The 22,888-nt window shown below is 35.6% G+C and overlaps 1 protein-coding gene across 1 annotated transcript; it reads left to right on the top strand.

Annotated features, from left to right (window-relative positions):
* Window positions 1–11,731: 11,731 nt before the first annotated feature.
* Window positions 11,732–22,784, top strand: LOC100980880 (uncharacterized; the record flags this gene model as incomplete). Its single annotated transcript, XM_063606241.1, has 3 exons — window positions 11,732–11,804; window positions 21,937–22,135; window positions 22,247–22,784. Coding segments are annotated over exons 1-3 (810 nt in total), but the record flags the coding sequence as incomplete, so codon positions are not given.
* Between the last annotated feature and the right edge of the window lie 104 nt (window positions 22,785–22,888).

Below are 22,888 nucleotides of genomic sequence, written 5' to 3'. Positions count from 1 at the left end.
CGATTCCATTTGATGATTTTGTTCGATTCCATTATATTATGATTCCTTTCGATTCCACTCGATGATTCCATTTGATTCTATTCGAGGATGATTCCATTAGATTCCATTCGATGATTCCATTCGATGATGATTCCATTAGATTCCATTCAATGATTCCATTCGATGATGATTCCATTCGATTCCATTCAAAGTTTCCATTTGACTCCATTCGATGATGTTTCCATTCGATTCCATTCGATGATTCTGTTCGATTCCATTCAATGATGATTTCATTTGATTCCATTCGATGATGATTCCAATTGAGTCCATTCAATGATGATTCCATTCGAGTCCGTTCAAAGAAGATTCTATTCGAGTCCATTCGATGATGATTCCGTTCCTGTCCATTCGATGATTTTTCCATTCGTTAAGGATGCCATTCGATTCCATTCGATGATGATTCCATTCAATTCCATTCTATGATTATTCCATTGGATTCCATTCGATGATTATTCCATTCAATTCCATTCGATGATTCCATTCGATTCCATTCGATGATGATTCCATTTGATTCCATTTGGTGATTCCATTCGATTCCATTTGATGATGATTCCATTCGATTCTGTTCAATGATTTCATTCAATGTGATTCCATTCGATTCCATTCGATGATGATTCCATTTGATTCCAGTCGATGATGATTCCATTCAAGTCCATTCGATGATGATTCCATTCGAATCCATTTGAAGGAGATTCCATTCGAGTCCATTCGATCAAGATTCCGTTCGATTCCATTCAATGATGATTCCATTCGATTCCATTCGATGATGATTCCATTCAATTCCATTTGATGATTCCATTCGATTCCATTTGATGATGATTCCATTGGTTGCCATTCGATGATTCCATTCAATTCCATTCAATGATGTTTCCATTCGATTCCATTCGATGATTCCTATCAATTCCATTCGATGATGATTCCTTTCGTTTCCATTCGATGATTCCTATCAATTCCATTCGATGATGATTCCTTTCGTTTCCATTCGATGATTCCATTCAATTGCATTCGATGATGATTCCATTCGATTCCATTCAATGATTCCATTCGATTCCATTCAATTCCATTTGATTATTCCCTTCGATTCCATTCGATGATGATTCCATTCGATTCCATTCGTTGATGATTCCATTCGATTCCATTCGATAACGATTCCATTCGATTCCATTTGATGGTGATTCCATTCGATTCCATTCGATGATGATTCCATTCGATTCCATTCAATTCCATTCGATGATTCCATTCGATTCTATTCGATGATGATTCCATTTGATTCCATTTGTTGATGATTCCATTCGAGTCCATTCGATTGTGATTCCATTAGAGTCCACTCGAAGAAGATTCCATTTGAGTCAATTCGTTGATGATTCTGTTGGAGTCCATTCGATGATGATTCTGTTTGATTTCATTCGATGATTCCATTCGATTCATTTGATGATTCCATTCGATTCCATGTGATGATGATTCCATTCATTTCAATTCTATGATTCCATTCGATTCCGTTCGATGATTTTTATCGATTCCATTCAGAAATGATTCCTTTGAATGCCATTCGATGATTCCACTCTATTGCATTCGATGATGATTCCATTTGATTCAATTCGAAGATTCCATTCAATTCCATTCGATGATTCCATTCGATTCCATTCAATTTTGATTCCAGTCGATTCCATTCGTTGATGATTCCATTCGATTCCATTTGATGATGATTCCATTCGATTCAATTTGGTGATGATTCCATTCAAATCCATTCGATGATGATTCCATTCGAGTCCATTCGATGATGATTCCATTCGGGTCCGTTCGTTGATTCCTTTCTATTCCATTCGATGATGATTCCATTCGAGTCCATTCGATGATGATTCCATTTGATTCCATTCGATGATTTCTTTCAAGTCCATTTGATGATGATTCCATTCGAGTCCATTCGATGATGATTCCATTCGATTCCATTTGATGATTTCATTTGATTCCATTTGATGATAATTCCATTTGATGATTCCATTCAATTCCATTCTATGATGATTCCATTCGATGATAATTCCATTCGATGATTCCATTCAATTCCATTCTATGATGATTCCATTCGATTCCATTCAATGATGAGTCTATTCGATTCCATTCGATGATGATTCCCTTCGATTCCATTCGAATGTGATTCCATTCGAGTCCCTTCGATGATGATTCCATTCGAGTCCATTCGTTGATGATTCCATTCGAGTCCATTCCATTCCATTCAAGTTCATTCCTTTCCATTTGAGTCCATTCCATTCCAGTCCACTCCACTCCACTCCAGTCCATTCCATTCAATTCCATTCCATTCCATTCCACTGCACTCCACTCCATTCCACTAGACTCCACTCCACTCCACCCCATTCCACTCCACTCCACTCCACTACATTCCATTCCATTCCATTCCATTCCCCTCCATTCCATTCCATTCCATTCGATTTTACTCCACTCCACTACATTCCATTCCATTCCATTCCATTCCCCTCCATTCCATTCCATTCCATTCGATTTTACTCCACTCCACTCCACTCCTCTCCACTCCACCCCACTCCACTCCACTGCAGTCCATTCCATTCTACTGCATTCCATTCCACTGCATTCCATTCCATTCCTTTCTTTCGAGTGTATCTCAGTCTGTCACCCAGCCTGGAGCGCAGTGGCACAGTCTCAGCTCCCATTCCATTCCATTTGATTTGATTCCATTCCATTCCATTCCATTCTATTCGGTTCGATTCCATTCCATTCCATTCCACTCCACTCCACTCCATTCCATTCCATTTCACTCCATTCCATTCCATTCCTTTCTTTCGAAAGGATATCACTGTGTCACCCAGGCTGGAGTGCAGTGGCACAATCTCAGCTCATATTACATGTCCGCTTTCCATTGCATTGCATTCTATTCCATTGCATTCCATTCCATTCCACTCCATTCCATTCCGTTCCACTCCATTCCATTCAATTCCATTCCATTCCACTGCATTCCACTCCACTCCACTACATTCCATTACATCCGATTCCATTCCACTCCCTTCCACTCCTCTCCACTCCACTACATTCCATTACATCCGATTCCATTCCACTCCCTTCCACTCCTCTCCACTCCACTGCACTCCACTTGACTCCTTTCCATTCCATCACTTTCTATTCCGCTCCATTCCACTGCACTCTACTCCACCCCACTCCACTCCACTTCATTCCATTCCATCCCATTCCATTCCTCTCCATTTCACTCCACTCCACTCCAGTTCACTCCATTCCATTCCATTGCATTCCATTCCATTCCTTTCTTTCGAGAGTATTTCACTCTGTCACCCAGACTGGAGCGCAGTGGCACAATCTCAGCTCACATTTCATTATTCCATTCCATTTCATTTTATTCCATTGCATTCCATTGCATTGCATTCCATCCCATCCCATTCCATTCCATTCCATTCCATTCCATTCCATTCCACAGAGGAGGTCAAAGTATATATCTTATTCTTATCTCTGACCATAGTGGGAAATTATCCTTTCTTTCACCACTAAGTTGAATGTTTGCTGTTGGCTTTTCACAGGTGCCATATATCTGGTGTAGAAAGTTCTCTATTCCTGGTTCATTGAGTTTTTATTTTTATTTGTAATCATTAAAGCATTTGGATTTTGTTAAATGTCTTTTCTGAATCTATCGAGATGATAATGCAATTCTCGTTTCTTATTCTATGGATAAGATGTATTACCTTAATGGATTTTGGGCTGTTAAACCAACCTGGGATTACTAGTATAAATTTCACTTTGTCATAGTGTATAATTATTTTATATGTTGCTAGATTTGTTAGTTTTTTTAAAGGAGTTTTGCATTTATGATTATAGTAGTTTTATTTTTCTATGCTATTTGGACTAACTTTTGTATCAAGGTAACACTGGCCCCACAGAATAAATTGGGAAGTGAATATTTCTCTTTTTAAAAAAGTTAGTCAAGAATTAATATCAATTAGTGAATACTAACATATGATTAAAATTATTAATTATTAATTTGTCTGATTTTTATTTTCTTCCTTCTGCTTGCTTTAGGTTTATTTTGGTATTTTTTCCAGTGCCTTAATGTGGAAGGTCATCTTATCTCATCCTTTCCTTTGTCTTTTCATTTTTAAAATAGTGTCTTTTTAGCATCAGGTGAGGTCCCCAGGTTGGCAGTACTCCATGTTTATTGCTGTACAACAACGACAGGTAATATGTCCTGAAGACAATGGAAACTTAACATTCAAAATCCTCCTAGATTCCACCTTATGTGATATGTCTCTTCCTTTGATGGGTCCTAATTTGTACCCTTTCTCTATTATAAACCATGAGTACAATGGCATTCAATGAGTTCTGTGAGTCTCTCTAGTAAATTCTTGAAACTGAGGGTATTCTGGGGAAACCCCTGAACCGGCAGTTGGTGTCTAAAAGTGAGAATCGTCTTATATGGCCTCCTCCTTTGAACTTTGCAGCTGGACCCAAAGTCTGCACAATTTGGGCCAGAAGTCTCGTGTTGACTTTGCAGCCTAAAGTATCTTGTAGTTTGTCTAACCCTCAATAAATTTGCTTTCATCAAATATTGTATTTCTTACCCCAAAATTACCATCATGTTTTTTTCTCCAAATAACTAACATTTGGAGAAATAACCAGCTGAATCTGTAACTCAACAGAAACAAGAGATCCATAAACCATGTAAGTGGCCATTTTTTTGCCTCCTTCCACCAAATTTTAGCAACCTCAACCATTGCCATGAGCCACTGTAGGCCTACTGGCTACAAACAAACACGTATCTTTTAAAAACACTTCATACTCCCATTTGATGAATTTCCCAGCAAAGAGATGCCTACTTTAACTCAACGCAGGTGGCTCATATTCGCGAAGTCTGGAGATATTATTCATGTAGTGTGAGAAAATCATCCCAGTGATGCCAACACATTCTCCTTCCCATGATCTGCTTAGTTTGCAAACATATTCAGGCCATGGGTGAGAGATTTGTATTTCACAGGACAGCAATTTTATGGAGAGCATCGAAACTTACATTGAGCATTTTAGTACAGTCACACATCACTGAATGATAGGATACGTTCTAACAGATGCATCCATAGGCATTTTCATCATTTTGTAAACATCACAGTGAATATTACAAACACCTAAATTGTACAGCCTACCACGTCTAGGTTATATGGTATAGCCTCTCTCCCCTAGGCTACAAACCTGTGTACTATATTACTATACTGAATACTGCCGGCAATAAGAACACAGTGGTAAGAGTTTATGTATCTAAACATACTTAAACATAGAAAAGTATGTAAAAATATGTATTATAATCTCATGGGATCACTTTTGTATATGTAATCCATCATTGACTGAAATGTTATTATGCATCACATGACTCTATGACAAAAATAAAATAATACATTGTAAAAAATGTACACATGTATCAAACATATTATAAAAATAAAAATATTTATTCAGTGTAAGAATTTGTAATGATCACAAAATATTCACAGCTTATATTTTAGTACAGTTTCAAATGCCTAGTGCAATTACTATTTATTTCTTTGTGTATTTTAAACATGTATATAATAAATATTTTTCAGGTTCAACAATATATATCAATCCTACTGGCTCTTATAAATATTAGTTAAAATCAATTGGTAAATTCATGTATATATATACACACACATGTGTATCAGTGTGTGTGTGCATGTATGTGTGTGTAAATGTAACTGTATGTGTGTGTAAATGTAATTGGATGCATCCTAATATTTACCCTTACCTACAAGATTTCCAAGATTCATTTATTATCTTTAGTTGATATGCATTTAAAGATTTACCAAATAAAACTCTAATCGTGGAAAATATCAAGATGTTATTAAATTCATCTTGTGCACATAATTGTTTCTATAAATTTGTTTCTTGCAAAACTTGCAGTAATGCTCATGCACAAAATAATTTTCTAAATAAAAAATAAAAACATTTTGTCATTAATTTTAATAATTATTTCTCCCTAATAATTAATGTGAATTCTTAATTCTTAATTATAGAATAATGTTGCCCTTCAGAGTTTGGAAACTTTTACATGTTGTACACATTTCACTAACCAGAAAAACTTCTGAAATATTGGCATTAATTAATGTCACTCAGCAATTACTGATTTCGAAGAAATTAAATACCATTCATATTATGAATCACAAGGGTACTTTGGCATCTAATTTAATCAAGCTCTTTGTATCATCATCTACACTTTAATTACTTAACAAACATTTGTCTGTGTGAGAAAGATTGAGCAGGTTATTGTGCTTTTTTAAGATGCAACTTTTGCTTAATCTAGAGATAGGCAATGCTCCCTATAAGGAACAAAGAGAAAAATGAACAATAGAGATGTGACAGGCATGGAAAAAGGCACTACATTTATAAAACAAATAGGGCCACAGATGACGATAATGGGGATCAAATCTTGAGATACTGACTCAGTTTATAACTGCACTGTATAATAGAGCAAATCATTTGTTAATTTTTTGACAAATGGAATTTAATTTAATTAAGATGGATACAGTGTTTTAAACAAGGCAGGTCATCTTAAAATAAAAGAGTGGAATAAAGTGATAAAACCAAAGTAAAAATCATAAACATTTTATAAAGAATTTTTGTCATGTAATTTTTTTATTTAAAATCACCCAAATCAAAATAATGTTATCTTAATTAACAAATAATCATCAGAAGTTTAACTAATTTTTACTTTATAATACTAGGTTTAAAAATTCTTAACTATATTTTAATCATATATGCTTATATATAAAATAGACATAGGATATATATTTACATGTTCACAATATTATATTGTAATTGTTCCTACAGATGTGGTTTTTCAATAGAATTATTAAGTACTTTTAAAAAGTTTCAATTTCAATGATATATATGTTTGACTTTTCTTTGACAAAGCATACATATATTGATAGGTAATAATATGAAAATCTTCTAAAGACATTACAGGAACATGAAAATGTAATTAAATACTCACAATTTGTAATGTTTTATGTAAGCGGAACACATTTAACTGAAAATTGCTTTTATGTAATACTCAAACGAGACTAAAAACATTTTAACTAGCGGAATAAGTCTTCAAATTGATAATCTGAACTACATAAGAGGAGAAACTTCAGGCATTCAAATACTTGAAATGCTACAAAATATTTATATAAACTATTATTTAACCATTTCTGTTTGTCGAGTGCTATACAGTAATCAATATAAATGACATCTCAAGTCTTTCTATAGCTTTGACCACATTTACCTCCTAATTTTAATTATTAATATGTTGGAGCAGTGCATACAACTAGATTCTGATCTTCCCTTTAATGAGTAAAAATATGTCCTTTGAGACAGCATTAAAGAAAGAGCACCTTGTATAAATTCAAAGCCAAGAGACAAGATATTCTTGATTCTGATGTCTTGTTCTTTTATACAACAATGTAATTAATAATAAGAGGAAAAGCAGGACATAGACATGGAGTCTATTTTAATCAAAAATTGTCCATAGATTTTGATGATAAAATTTAAAAATCTACTACATTTAGTTACAAAAAACTAGGTTGTGGGAACGTACTTGTTCAATAAAACACAGCTACTAAATGCTGACAAGAAAAAAAGTTAGGTACCACCTTTCTTCTCTGCAGATGGCCTGAGATGGGTTAATTTGAAAGAACGCTTCCAAACCTGAGGTGACCCCTGGGAACAGCATAATCCACTGCTGTCTCCTACATTCAGTTTCTCAGTTTGTGCTCTTTTAATTTCGGGGGGAGGGAAGCCAGTCCTTTAAACCGATCTTCAGCACGATGGCAGAGCCAAGGAGTGTGGACAGGTGGCACGGTGTCTGACTTTGTTCCAGCAGCCACTTGGGCTTTCTCTGGGTCTTCTCTGCCCTAGGGATAGCACCACTATTGAAAACATGTCTTTGTGACATTCTTTATGCCAGGAACTCCCAACGCATTTTCCTTGAAACTGATGAAATGAATAAAAATAAACCAAGAGGTGTGCTGTTTGTTTGTTTCCTCCTTTCTGCAGCCCTTCTTGATCATCTAATATTTTTAAATACATTGTCGATCAGCAAAAGGAGCATAAGGCCTTTATTGATTTGTAGCAGATGTATTAATAGCCCAGCCCCTATTCCTTACCTGTAGCTGCTGTGAAGAAAACCATTCTTAACACTCTACAAGGTCTCATCTCCAGAATTTGCACCTGTTTCTAGCCGAGGACTCTCTCTAGCAGCATGGGAGCTTGATACTGGGCATGAAGTGGGAAGAAAAGGTGAGGGTAACTAAGAAGAATCTCCCTGGATTCAGTGATGTAATTCTGAGGCATGCTCCACATAGCTTCCCATAGAATTAAGCCCAGATATCTAACACAGGAACTTGCCTCTTAACACGTGTGGTATTGGCTTTTCCATCTTTCCTGTTTTATTTTGTTCTCTCTTCCTTGTCTCACTTTCGCTGTGTCCTCACTCCTGCTTTAAGAATACCCAAACAAATACATTCATTTATTTTTTTAGACTCTCAGAACACAGTTGATAGTTGAACTTGTAATCTATGATAATCAGCTTGGATGCTATACTGACAGGAAGATGGTGAACTCACAATGTCTAATTAAGATAAAATTAAAAAATATATTGACTCATGTCCAAAGATTTAAAAAACCTAAGCGGCAGTGTCACAATTTCTTCTTTTTAGTTTACATGGTTTCTTAAATGCCTACAATTATTTTAAAGTAAGCCTTGAGTCTAGGAAAAATTGAGACATATGGAATAAATTACTAACCCATTTCTCCTTGAAATCCATTAGATGCTTGATGATTTTTCACATACATTTCTGAATTGAAAAGCTAGTTGTGAATTATTTTTATAAGCATATCCTTATGTAATATTTTGTTTTTAACAGTGAATTGAAGGTTTAAAGATTATTCTATCCAGAGAATAAAAAGCAATTATTTCACAAGGAGAACATGTGTATGTTGACACGACATTTTAAAATCTAGATTTTAAAATAGGTCTCATATACTTTTGAGTCAATTAGAATACGTTTGCATCAGTCTGTCTACAGTTTTACACCTGTCAAAATGTACTTGAACTACAACAATTACCTTGAACAATTTTGAAATTTATTATTCCTCTGAAACTGATTAAAAGAATTATGGTAGAGTGAAATTCTGATTGGCATAATTTGGGAGAGAAATTATTCCTTGGAGATCAACCTCTGCCATGATAGTTTATAATGACATTGAGACTTTTTGATTTACAAAATTTGTTATATAAAAAATACTAAGACGATGACAGATAATACACAGACTTTAATTAAAATTGTATTAAAATTAAATGTCTAAATAAATTAGAAGGGTACGTGGTACATCTAACTGTATGTTTATATATTTTATTTGTGCATTTTATTCCTAGGGTTGCTTTTGCTTTAGTTTGTAAAACGTTCTTATTTTTATGATAATGTAGTATATACTAAATAAAGAAAAATCAGGAAGTAGAAAATGAAGAAGAAAACATTAGCTATTGTCAACCAAATAAAAATTGTGCAATCTCTAAGCACATGAACTATGTATTATTTGTACAGCATGTACAATGTTTATGCTTCACAGGGTGAGGTAGAGACTGCAAAACATTGAACCTGGGACAAATAAGAAAGTAAAGAAACTTTCACAGCATATTAATATTATAGAAAGTGTTGAACTTAACAGTTAAGATACAAGTAGTGAAAAATGATAGTATTTAAGGAGATCTAGAAAATTTAATCTATATCTGTAATGTGTTAGAAGTATTAGAATAATGCTTGTATTTCTGGATTGGCATCGATTTCTATTAAGACTGGAAACATAATAGAAGAGAGGGAAAAATAATTTAAATTGTGGATACTTGAGTTTTATACCTAGGAGTTCAAGAAATACATTTTGTTACTATCCAAGCAGTTGGCACAAGAATGTATAAAATTCCCTAATTGTGTCTATGTGGAGAAGACATAGACAGAGAATAGCCAAACAGAAATAGCAAAAAAGCACAAATAAATTTTACCTGTATTTTTATGTAAAAGCCAATTAGAGTAGGAAAACATGAAATTTGTGTTTTATCAAAATATTTCTCTTTCTCATAATATAGTTGATTATATTACTGGAAAAAAATTGAAGCATTGGTATGTTCACAAAAGAAAGTAAAATATAAGGTCAAAACCATGGGAACGCAGGGAGCAGACAAAATATACCTAAACACCGAAACTGATTTTGCCCTACGGACATGTACCAAAATGAATGAGTGCAGATTCCTACTGTCATACATCTCATAGGACAGTAAAGAAATACACAGTTTTTCCCAAGATAGGGCATCACACAGGAGCTCCTCCCTAAAGCTAGGACCAAAATTTCTGTCCTCAGTATAAACAAGAATCAGAGGTAAATTAGTCCCATTTCACATTCCCTGGAAATGGCAAATAAAAATGACTTGAGATTGGACAGATTTAAAGAAACTCAATCATTAATGATTTACAGCAATTAATTTAAAAATTGTTTAAATGTGCAGTCCAAACATACATCCAAACACCTTTAGGCCAAGAATTAACATAATGTGGTCCCAGAATGGTGGTGCCTTTAGTAGACTCACAAAAAAATTCAAATTCTCTTTGGCTAATTTTCTTCTTACTAATCCTCAAAAGTGCACAAAAATAATTTTCAGAGAAAAATAAATATTTGTCATTCAAAGGCATCTAAGTACGCAAGGAAATGATATTCCACCATCTGAAAGGAAAGCAGAACGAGTACAAACAGATCCACAAAGGTTCATTAGTAGAAATATCACTGTTAGATTATAAAGCAAATTTGCTTTTAAAAAATTTAAAATAAAATGAATACATTTTTAGGAGACTAAAAAATTGATGTAGCAAATTTGAAAAGTAGTTTGTATAAAAATATAGTATTTTAAATTAAAAACTCAAAAACGAACTCATCAGATTAGACATGGCCATGGTGAGAGTTCATAAATATTTCAGAATGCATTACAGAAAATTTTTTAAAATGCAAAATGTGGACAGAATCATTAAGAGACATGAATGATACAGTGAGAAAGTGTAGCATGTGTGTAGTGAGTGTTCTCATACAAGAATAGAACTGGGAAGGGAGAATATGTGATGGTATTTTGGCTGAAAGTTCTCTAGACTTTTGTAAGACAATAATCCGCATGTTCAAAAATTCCATGCATGCTAAGCAAGCTACAATGGAGATAAACCTATACCTACGTATCTCCTAGAGTAATAGTAAACAATCAGGAAGGGAAAAATATTTCAATTAGCACTAGAAAAATCAAATTACCTTTAATCATATTGAAATCTGAAAGAATGAAAGGTAAAATAATAGTATTTGTTAAAAATAATAATGCCATTCTGAAATTCTCAAGCAAGAAAAATATTCATCAACCTATGGCTAAATAACATATTTAGAGACAAAAAACAAAACGCCACCAGCAGAATTCCACTAAAGAAACTAAAGAGAAACTCTGAAAACATGCTTCAGAAAGGCTGAAGTTCTGAAATCAAAGAATGAACACAGAGCAAAATATATTGTAAACATACAGATAGATCTAAATAAAAAATTAGGTGTTGAAACAAAAAGATATTCAAAATTAGATAAGCACTGCAATATGTATGTTAGGAAGCAAATTATTAGGGCTGAAGTATTCAAAGACCCCTTAATTGTCCGACAAGAGCAGAAAGGTGAGTATGACTTTGCAACTCCTTTTTTTTTTTTTTTTGAGAAGGAGTCTCACTCACTCTTTCGCCCAGGCTGGAGTGCAGTGGCGCCATCTCGGCTCACTGCAACCTCTGCCTCCCAGGTTCAAGCAATTCTCCTGCCTCAGCCTCCTGAGTAGCGGGGATTACAGCCGCGTGCCACCATGCCTGGCTGATTTCTGTATTTTTAGTAGTGATGGGGTTTCACCATGTTGGTCAGGCTAGTCTCCAGCTCCTGACCTCGTGATCCACACGCCTCGGCCTCCCGAAGTGTTGAGATTACAGGCGTGAGCCACGGCGCGCGACCGACTTTGGAACTTTAATAAATTCGCTGGACATTATGCATTTCTCTGTTGTATCTATGAAAACAATAAAAATAAGTCATAATTTAAAAACAAGAAGACAGAAACTAATAGGAGAAAATGAGACATTATATATATATATACACAACAAATTAATAAAACAAATTAAGTATAAATGATCAAAGATTAACTTAAACCTAAGTACACGATGTTTCTGTTAAAATACAAAGATTGGCAAAATTAAAAAAATCCATCTCTATCATAGTTACAAGAGAGGCAACTAATATATAAATTTACAGAAACTTTGAAATTCAAACAATACAGATACTGTGTATATATGATATACATACATACTACATGAATATAATTTTTTAAAAAGTTGCTATGCAGACAAAATAGAATGTAAGTTAGAAACATTTATTAAAAGAAGTTAGTCTAACCAGTGTGATAAAAGTTTTAAGTTATTAAGATGTGATGACTTAAATGTGCATTAGCCTGATACATATATACATAAATACACACACACCACACACTCTCTCACACACACACACACACACGTGTTTAGAGAGTCAAATTATATAAAGCAAAAATATCAGAAAGTAAGTAGAAATGGATAAGCCCCCAAATCGTTATAGACATTTCAAACACACATCTTTCAGTAATAGATAAAAGAAAAAATTAAAAGAGTAAGTTTTAAAAGAAGCTAGTGGATTTTAAAAAGGGCAAATGTTTTATAAGGAACATGAATATTATAATTCATGTTATTTTCATGTTCATACAGAATACTTACAAAAATTAACATTTTCTAGACCATTACACAAATTCAAACAATTTTCACGGAAATAACGTGACACAGAATATATTTCCTAAACAAACAGCAATGAAGGTAGATATCAATACAAAAAAGAAAGCTAGAAACATAAGTCTAATAATATTGGTTGGAAGCTATTTTAATGAATATTGAAATATTTTAAAGGTCAATAGTCAATACAATGAACCAAACACTTCTGTAAGGCCACTAAGATGCAAATATAATGTGTAATGCCTCCTTTTATAAGGAGTAAATCTGTAACATCACCTGGGCTATTTGACAACTGCAAAGTGAATGTGAGAAGGAGAGAAACAGTGAGAGAGACAGAGAGAGAGAAAAACAGTAAAATAAACATAAAGAATGAAGGAAATATCCAGGCGCCATGGGTCACGCCTGTAATCCCAGCACTTCGGGAGGCCGAGGCAGGTGGATCACCTGAGGTCAGGAGTTCGAGACCAGCCTGGTCCAACATGGTGAAACCCATTCTCTACTAAATACACAAAAATTAGCCTGGCATGGTGGCATGCAGCTGTAATCCCAGCTACTCGGGAGGCTGAGGTGGGAGAATTGCTTGAACGTCGGGGGTGGAGGTTGTAGTGAGTAGAGATCATGCCACTGCACTCCAGCTTGGGCGACAGAGCAAGACTCCATCTCAAAAAAAAAAAAAAAAAAAAAAAAAAAAGAGGAGGAACCGGTACATGAAAAAGCAGAATTAAAGCCACGGAGTATATATTGAAAAATGCAAAAGCTCACTTTTTCAGAAAAATATTAAAATATTAAATCTAACAAATATCTAGGTAGACTGATGGAGAAAAATACAGAAAATGCACAAAAAACCAATTACCTGGAATGCAAAGGTTCCAAAACGTCAGCAGTTGTAGATTTTAAATAAGCAATGACTTTGAGTTCAACCATGATGGGGTATATTGAAAAGAATCTCTCAGAAAAAAAGAAAAAAAACTGTTATAAAGCTATGTACAAAATGTTAAGCACTATTAAAGTCTTCCAATTCTACCAGTTATGGAGTTATTTGTCTTGGACTAACTCTCCTGAAAAGAAAAAAACAAAACAAAAAACAAAACAAAACATAAAAACCGGGATAAAATAGCCTACCGTGGGCAATGGCAACGCAACCGAGCAGGTAGGACATGGGTGCTACATTCTCTTTGTCAGAACACAAAGCATTCATACACTCTTCTCACCCTCACTCTCACCTTTTAATCTTAGATCTACTATTAAACGTATTCAACATTACTATCAATCCTTTGGTCAAAATTTCTTTACTCACATTTTGCTTGATGCACTTGGATAGACTGTTCAAGAAAGTGTGAGTAGTGAATTCCTCAAACTCTTGCATATTTAAAATTACATTTTTGAGCCTTGATGCTTGAAGTGTAGCTTGGGTAACGGGTGGGCTTTAAGCCAATTTTGGCATGCAAGGGGCTGAGTTTATTAGGCATCAGCACCTCTGAAAATCGTGGGGATGCAGGCTTAATTTCAACACTATTCTAAATACTTGAAAGATATTATATAATTCTTTAATAAACTCCTGTGTCTACAAATGGTTCACATGAACTCAATATCCAAGATTAAACATCTATAAAATCAAGGCACTGTTATTTAGTGGAGACTAGCTGGCTATTCTATGAGAGGAGCTATTGTTATTGTAATCTCATCCTCTCATAAAAGTGTATCATATTACTCATAACCAGCCCTTCATATTCTATTCCTATTTTGGTATTTAAAAATAAGATATCTTTGAAACACTTGAATTCAAAGAGGGAATCTGAATAGTTTTTAAAATGTCAATGAAATGCCATTTCTTCATGCTTGAACAAATACAAATTGACTGAAGTGCTTCTCTTCAAACTTTCTGGAACATTTTTTATCTAAATTCTAGGAACAATCACAATAGGTTTTAACCACAAATGTGAGAATGTTCTAAACGTTAGGGTGGAAAAATTTTAAAATAATTTTATAGTAACTTTTTCATCATAGTGACAGTGGGCTAAATTTTTTTCAGTCAAATATTACTGTGGACATTTAAGTCAAGATTCTAAGAAGCTGTTCTACAGTCCAAAATTGTTCCATATACAATATTATATATATATTTGCATAAAAAATTAATATAAGTGAGCATGTTTCAAATAGTTGAGAGATTATTATATCAAAGATTCTTGATTATATAAAATGCCAATTACTTATGGGCACACATGCTTTTAATAATTACAAAGGCAGTTGTGGTTGATTCTACTCTTGCTACTGGCATTTATATGGACATAACATTATGGTCTGAAGAATATTTACGCAAATTTATCCCTCATATGATCAGAAGAACAATGCAAGATAGTTTATATCTGAAAGGAAAAAATCTTTATATGGCTCTCAAAGCCTAAATCATTAACTACTTGGATAATAATTAGCATAAAAATACACAAACATGCCCTCTTCCTAGCAGTAAGTACACAGTGACAACAGAATCAAAGCATGTGGCTCCTCTTCTCTGCCCTTTCTAGATGGCACGATTCCTCATGAATCTAAGTGCAGTCATAGGGTGGATTAGGGTGACCTGCCATTTGTATGCAACTGATCTCTATTTTGGAAGCAATTAGTGTAAAAATATATTTTTAAAAGATAATTTCAAATTTCAGGGCAAACTAGCATGGTTTCACCCCTTTTCTTTGGAACATTTTTTCTAAGATTGGAAAAGTAAGGCAGGCTTTAGTACGATTTTTAATAATAAGTTTTCAAAGTGATACGCAAAATGGTGGCGCCAACACATTTCAAGTCTGCTACATTTTGAACACACTTATTGGAGAAAAGACCTTCTCATCATTTTTCTCTTACAGGAAAGGAAATAACATGTACAGTTGACCCTTAAGCAACACGGAGGTTGGGGTGCTGGCCCCCCTGCACAGTAGAAAACCCACTATAACTTTGACTCCCCCAAAACTTTACTAATAGCCTACTCTAAGCCTTACAAGTAACACAAGCAGTCAATTAACACATATTTAATATATTTCTTATATACCGTATTCTTAACAAACATGCCAGAGAAAAGAAAAAGAAAATCGTAAGGAAAATATATTTACTAGTCATTAAATGGAAGTAGATGATCAAACAGGTCTTCATCCTCATCCTTTTCATGGGCAGGGTGTGGAGAAGGATGTAGAATTGTTGGTTTTGCTAAGTGGACCTGCACAGTTCAAACCCCTGTGGTGCAAAGGCCAACTGTAAAGTCATTGAATAGCAATTTAGTTTTAGAAATTAACCTCACTAAAATACTCTTAGAAGGATGCCAAGAAAAAAAATGAATAAGTATTTTTGGTTCATCTATTTCATCATTTCATTTCATCATTTCATTTCCTCATTTCATTTCATTTCATCCTTTCATTTCCTCTCATCATTTCATCTCAACATTTCATTTCATCATTTCACTTCATCTCATCATTTCATTTCATCTCATCATTTCATCTCATCATTTTATTTCATCTTTTCATCTCGTCATTTCATTTCATCATTGCATCTTTTCATCTCAATTCATTTATTTCATCAATTCATTTCATTTCACTTATTTCATCATTTAACTTCATTTCATCATTTCATCATTTAAAATCATTTCATCATTTCATTTCATATCATTTCATCATTTCATCTTTCCATTTCATCATTTGACTTATCATTTCATTTCCTCATTTCATCATTTCATTTCATCCTTTCATCATTTCATCCTTTCATTTCATCATTTCATTTCATCATTTAATATCATTTCATTTCATATCATTTCATCATTTCATCTTTCCATTTCGTCATTTCATCATTTGACTTATCATTTCCTCATTTCATCATTTCATTTCATCTTTTCATTTCATATCATTTCATCCTTTCATTATTTCATTTCATCATTTCATATCATTGCATTTCCTCATTTCATCATTTCACTTCATCTCATTTCATAATTTCATCTCATCATTTCATTTCATCTCATCATTTCATTTCATCTCATTTCATCTTTTCATCTCATTTCATCATTTCATCTTTTCATCTCATTTCATCAATTCATCATTTCATCATTTCATTATTTCATTAATCATTTCACTTCATTTCATTTCATATCATTTCATCATTTGATCTTTTCATTTCATCATTTCATTTCACTTCTTCATTTCATTTCCTCATTTCATTTCACCATTTCATCATTTCATTTCATCATTTCATCTCATCATTTCATTATTTCATCAACTCATTTCATTTCATTTATTTCATCATTTCATCATTTGACTTCATTTCATCATTTCATTATTTAATATCATTTCATTTCATTTCATATCATTTCATCACTTCATCTTTCCATTTCATCATTTCGTCATTTGACTTATTTCCTCATGTCATCATTTCATTTCATCCTTTCATCATTTCATCTCATCATTTCATCCTTTCATTTCATTCTTTCATTTCATCATTTCATCTCATCATTGCATTTCCTCATTTCATCATTTCACTTCATCTCATTTCATAATTTCATCTCATGATTTCATCTCATCATTTCATTTCATCTCATTTCATCTTTTCATCTCATTTCATCATTTCATCTTTTCATCTCATCATTTCATTTCATCAATTCATCATTTCATCATTTCATTAATCATTTCACTTCATTTCATCATTTCATATCATTTCTTCATTTCATCATTTGATCTTTTCATTTCATTTCATCATTTCATTTCATTTCACTTCATTTCATTTCTACATTTCATTTCACCATTTCATCATTCCATTTCATCATTTCATCTCATCATTTCATTATTTTATTTCATCAACTCATTTCATTTATTTCATCATTTCATCATTTGACTTCATTTCATCATTTCATTATTTAATATCATTTCATCATTTCATTTCATTTCATATCATTTCATCATTTCATCTTTCCATTTCATCATTTCGTCATTTGACTTATTTCCTCATTTCATCATTTCATTTCATCCTTTCATCATTTCATCTCATCATTTCATCCTTTCATTTCATTCTTTCATCATTTCATCTCATCATTGCATTTCCTCATTTCACTTCATCTCATTTCATAATTTCATCTCATGATTTCATTTCATCTCATCATTTCATCTCATTTCATCTTTTCATCTCATCAATTCATCATTTCATCATTTCATTATTTCATTAATCATTTCACTTCATTTCATCATTTCATATCATTTCTTCATTTGATCTTTTCATCATTTCATCATTTCACTTCATCATTTCATTTCTTCATTTCATTTCATTTCACCATTTCATCATTTCATTTCATCATTCCATTTCATCATTTCATCTCATTTCATCCTTTCATTTCATTATTTCATTTCATCATTTCATCTCATGATTTCATGTCATTTCATCTCATGATTTCATTTCATCTCATCATTTCATAGCATCTTTTCATCTCATTTCATTATTTCATTTCATTTCATCTTTTCATTTCATCATTTCATTTCATTTTGTCAATTCATTTCATTTCATCATTATTTCACTTCATTTCATCATTTCATATCATTTCTTCATTTCATCATTTCATCATTTCACTTCATTTCACCATTTCATCATTCCATTTCTCATTTCATCTTATCATTTCATCATTTCACTTCATCTCATCATTTCATCTCATGATTTCATTTCATCTTTTCATCTCATCATTTCATTTAATCATTTCATTTCACCTTTTAATCTCGTCATTTCATCATTTCATGTCATCAATTCATCATTTCATCATTTCATTTCATTTCATCATTTCACTTCATCACTTCATTACATTTCATCTCATTTCATCTCATCATTTCATCTCATGATTTCATGTCATTTCATCTCATGATTTCATTTCATCTCATCATTTCATAGCATCTTTTCATCTCATTTCATTATTTCATTTCATTTCATCTTTTCATTTCATCATTCATTTCATTTCATTTTGTCAATTCATTTCATTTCATTTCATCATTATTTCACTTCATTTCATCATTTCATATCATTTCTTCATTTCATCATTTCACTTCATTTCACCATTTCATCATTCCATTTCTCATTTCATCTTATCATTTCATCATTTCACTTCATCTCATCATCATTTCATCTCATGATTTCATTTCATCTTTTCATCTCATCATTTCATTTAATCATTTCGTTTCATTTCACCTTTTAATCTCGTCATTTCATCATTTCATGTCATCAATTCATCATTTCATTTCATCATTTCACTTCATCACTTCATTACATTTCATCTCATTTCATATCATTTCTTCATTTCCTCTTTTCATCATTTCATTTCATTGTTTCACTTCATCATTTCATTTCATCATTTCATCTTTTCTTTTCATTTCATTATTTCACTTCATCAGTTCATTTCATCATTTCATTTCCTCATTTCATTTCACCATTTTGTTTCATCATTTCATTATTTCATTTCATCATTCAATTTCATCATTTCATTTCATTTCATCATTTCATTTCTTCATTTCATCATTTCATCATTTCGTTTCTTCATTTGATCATTTGATCATTTGATCATTTCATTTCATTTCAGTGATACATGTATTTAAGTGCTAATGTGATGCCCAGGAGACACCCTATTTCCCTTTGTAAAACACCTCCTTCAACAAAAGGCAACCTCTCATGGCTGGCTAAGTCTACAGGGATACCAGCCTCTCTTCAACCACCCAGTTTGATTTAGAACCTCAAACAGCACCTCAGTTTCATAAAAACCTGAAACATAAACACAACACTTGGTTGTAAGTGAGCCAACAGTTTCTTGTCTCTTTCTCTGCTCAAGGCTTAAGGCCGTGTCTCCCCAACTACGTTCAGTGGAAGAAAAGATCCCCTGGACAAATAAGTTTGAGAACTGTTGTTGCAGGACTTCTCGGAACCTTTAAAACACAAATCCTCATCCGCAGGGATCTTCAGGAGGGAGATGGCTGGTGCAGCACAACTTTCTTTCACAGGAGGATCTTGAAGAATACAGTATGAGATACAGAAAGGCTGCATTGAGTCTTTTTAAGGGCCCGGGCCTTGGTGCAGGTGGGGTAGGAGCTCTCCAGATAGCATCTAATGAGTAGGAACATTCAGGTGGCTTTTTTTTTTTTCCTTATTGGCAAAACTGTGTGTGCACCATGAATGAAGCTGGTCTCCCTTATCCATATCAAAACTAAACCCAAATTAATTGGCTAAATTGGGACTCAACACCTCCAGGAGCCACGTGGAAGAAAGCCCCACCACACTTTAAAGTAGCTTACCTCATCATATTTGAGGAAAGCAAAACGCTTATGACCAGTATGCTGCTAATACAAGTCTACAGATAATGCTGTATGAAAAATTATTTTTCCCAATCATGGCTGGCATAGTCCACATTTCGCATTACACTTTCCCCCCCTTTTTTAAATTTTAAGCACAGGTCTTTTTCTCTTCTTTTTTTAAATTTTAATTTAATTATACAAGACGGAGTCTCAGTATGTTGCCCAGGCTGGTCTTGGACTCCTGAGCTCAAGTGATACATCCATCTCCGCCTCCCAAAGTGCTGGGATTACAGGCCTGAGACACTGTGCCCGGCCTTAAACACAAATCTTAATTCATTCTTACAACTATCCTGAGGTTAGAAAAATGGAAGGGGAAGAAAAATGGCAAGCAGGCAGGCTGACTTCGGCTTCATTATTGGAAGGACAGTTTGCTCGGTTAAAACACACTACTGCCCACAAAGGCCAAGACAACAGAAAAATACAGACTTATATAAATAGATTTTATATGTGACAGCAGTTTGAATGGAGACTTTTTCAATGCAAATGACAAACAGCTGTCCTTGGGAATAAATGACAACGAATTTTTTTATCTCAGCAGCTGTCCTGAGAGCACGTCTCTACATCTCTACCTGCATTCTGGAAACAGGGAGAAAGCCAAAACGGACGACAAGACACTAGATCAGCCGTGTCCAACCCTGTGACTACAAGGACTTTTCCGCCTATCTTTGGTGGTGGGTATCATCAAAATTCTGCACAAACCTTTTTTTTTTTTTTAAGCTCATCAGCTGTTGTTAACATTAGTGTATTTTATGTGTGGCCCAGGAGCATTCTTCTTCCAATGTGGGCCTGAGAAGCCAAAAGACTAGACACCTGTGCACTAAATCAAAAGGCTATTCCTTCTGGAAGCAATTGTAAAGAATTTCTCACATTATCTTGACATGAAAACCAATGGATAGTGGGACAGAATGCAAAATCTTCAAGAATTTTTGTTGTTGTTGTTGTTGTTTTTGAGTCAAGGTCTTGCTCTGTGGCCCAGGCTGGAGTACACTGGTGAGATCACAGCTCAGTGCAGGCTCAAGTGCTCCTCCCGCCTCAGCCGCAGTAGTAGCTGGGACTACAGATGCGCACAGCCACCCCTGGCTAATATTTTATCTTTTGTAGAGACGGGGTCTCACTGTATTGTCCAGGTTGGTCTCAAACTCCTTGACTCAAGGGATCCAGGACAGGATAACAGGTGTGAGCCACCACACCTGGCCATGTGCATGAACTTTTAAGACAAACACAAGGCCCCACAAAAGGTAAGGTTTTCCCACCTCATTTCCAGGGGATCTTTTGGTGCAAGGATGAGAAGCCCTTAAAAGTACACAGACAACTCCAAAGATTCAAGACAGTTCATTCGGGCTGAGCCAGCCCACTGGGCAGACAGACCTTCAAGAAAGGCCCACGCATGACATACACCAGATGGCTCTCCAAGAATCTCTTCAGTCCTCAGGGTCCCTAAGGTACTGGACAGAGCTAGGAAAGCAAACCCATTTGCTTCTTCCTGCACGAAACCCCTTGAGGTCAAGACCCCACAATCAGACGAGGATGGAGTGGCTCACCCTCAGTCAACAGGCCAGATTCAAGGTGGTATAATGTCTTAACCAAGGGTGTGTGGGACTCCAGGTCTGACTCCCAACTCAGTTCTCCTTTAATAACCACACTTTGTTAATTCTCCTTAACAGGGGTTCCTGGCAAGTCAGTTCTCCCTCAGGCCTTTGGTTTCCTCACCTACAAGATGAGAGGGCTGGACCAGATGGAAATTCGGGGGGTAAGGGGATGTCCGCGCGCAGCCCACCCCCACACCCCCCTCCCCGCCCCACGGGACCCTAGAGCCTCCATCCCAGTTCCCACCAAGCACCCGCCCCACAAATCCTGCCCAAGGTGAGGGCTGGTCCTGGGTCCCTCGGCTGCCGCATCAGCGAGTGCAGGAGGGACGGGAAGCCTCCAAGGGCGCGACGCGGGCTCAAGGATGCAACTCGGCCAGGAGTGAACTGGGGCCTCAAGGGAGGTGTCCGGGCCGCTCCTCGAGCCCAGCCCGGGTCCCCAAACACCTTACCTCCAGGGTCCGTATCTCCTGCTCGGTGAGGTCGTTGGACACAGCGCACTTGGTGCGCAGCCCGCGCAGGCTGCCAATGGAGATGCCGATGACCTTCTGGAGCTGTCCGCACTGCTGCAGCCCCGGGCTGGTCACGGCCCCTGCGCCACCCTCAGCGGCCGCTGCATCACTCCCGCCACCGCCCTCCTTCTCTCCCATCGCCTCCGCGCGCAGTGCCGCTCTATGCAGGCCACAGCGGCCGAGGAAGGGAGCCCGGGGCTCAGGCACCTAGGCAAGGAACCCCCGAGCCGGGAGAGCTGGACCGGGAGCGCCCCTCGGCGCTGCCCTTGCCAGGACGCCAGTAGAGCTGGCAGCGGAGTCTGCCGCTCCCGCCCTCAGAGCCGCGGCGGCGGGAGCAGAAAGCCACGGCGGCAAAAAGCCGCAAAAAGCCGCGGCGGCAAAAAGCCGCGGCGGCAAAAAGCCGCGGCGGCAAAAAGCCGCGGCGGCAAAAAGCCGCGGCGGCAAAAAGCCGCAAAAAGCCGCGGCGGCAAAAAGCCGCAAAAAGCCGCAAAAAGCCGCGGCGGCAAAAAGCCGCAAAA

The sequence above is a fragment of the Pan paniscus genome, chromosome 6 (genome assembly GCF_029289425.2).
Source record: "Pan paniscus chromosome 6, NHGRI_mPanPan1-v2.0_pri, whole genome shotgun sequence".
NCBI classification, from domain to species: Eukaryota; Metazoa; Chordata; class Mammalia; order Primates; family Hominidae; genus Pan; species Pan paniscus.
Note: the sequence above shows the minus strand (reverse complement) of the source record. Positions and strands in the feature narration are given on the sequence as shown.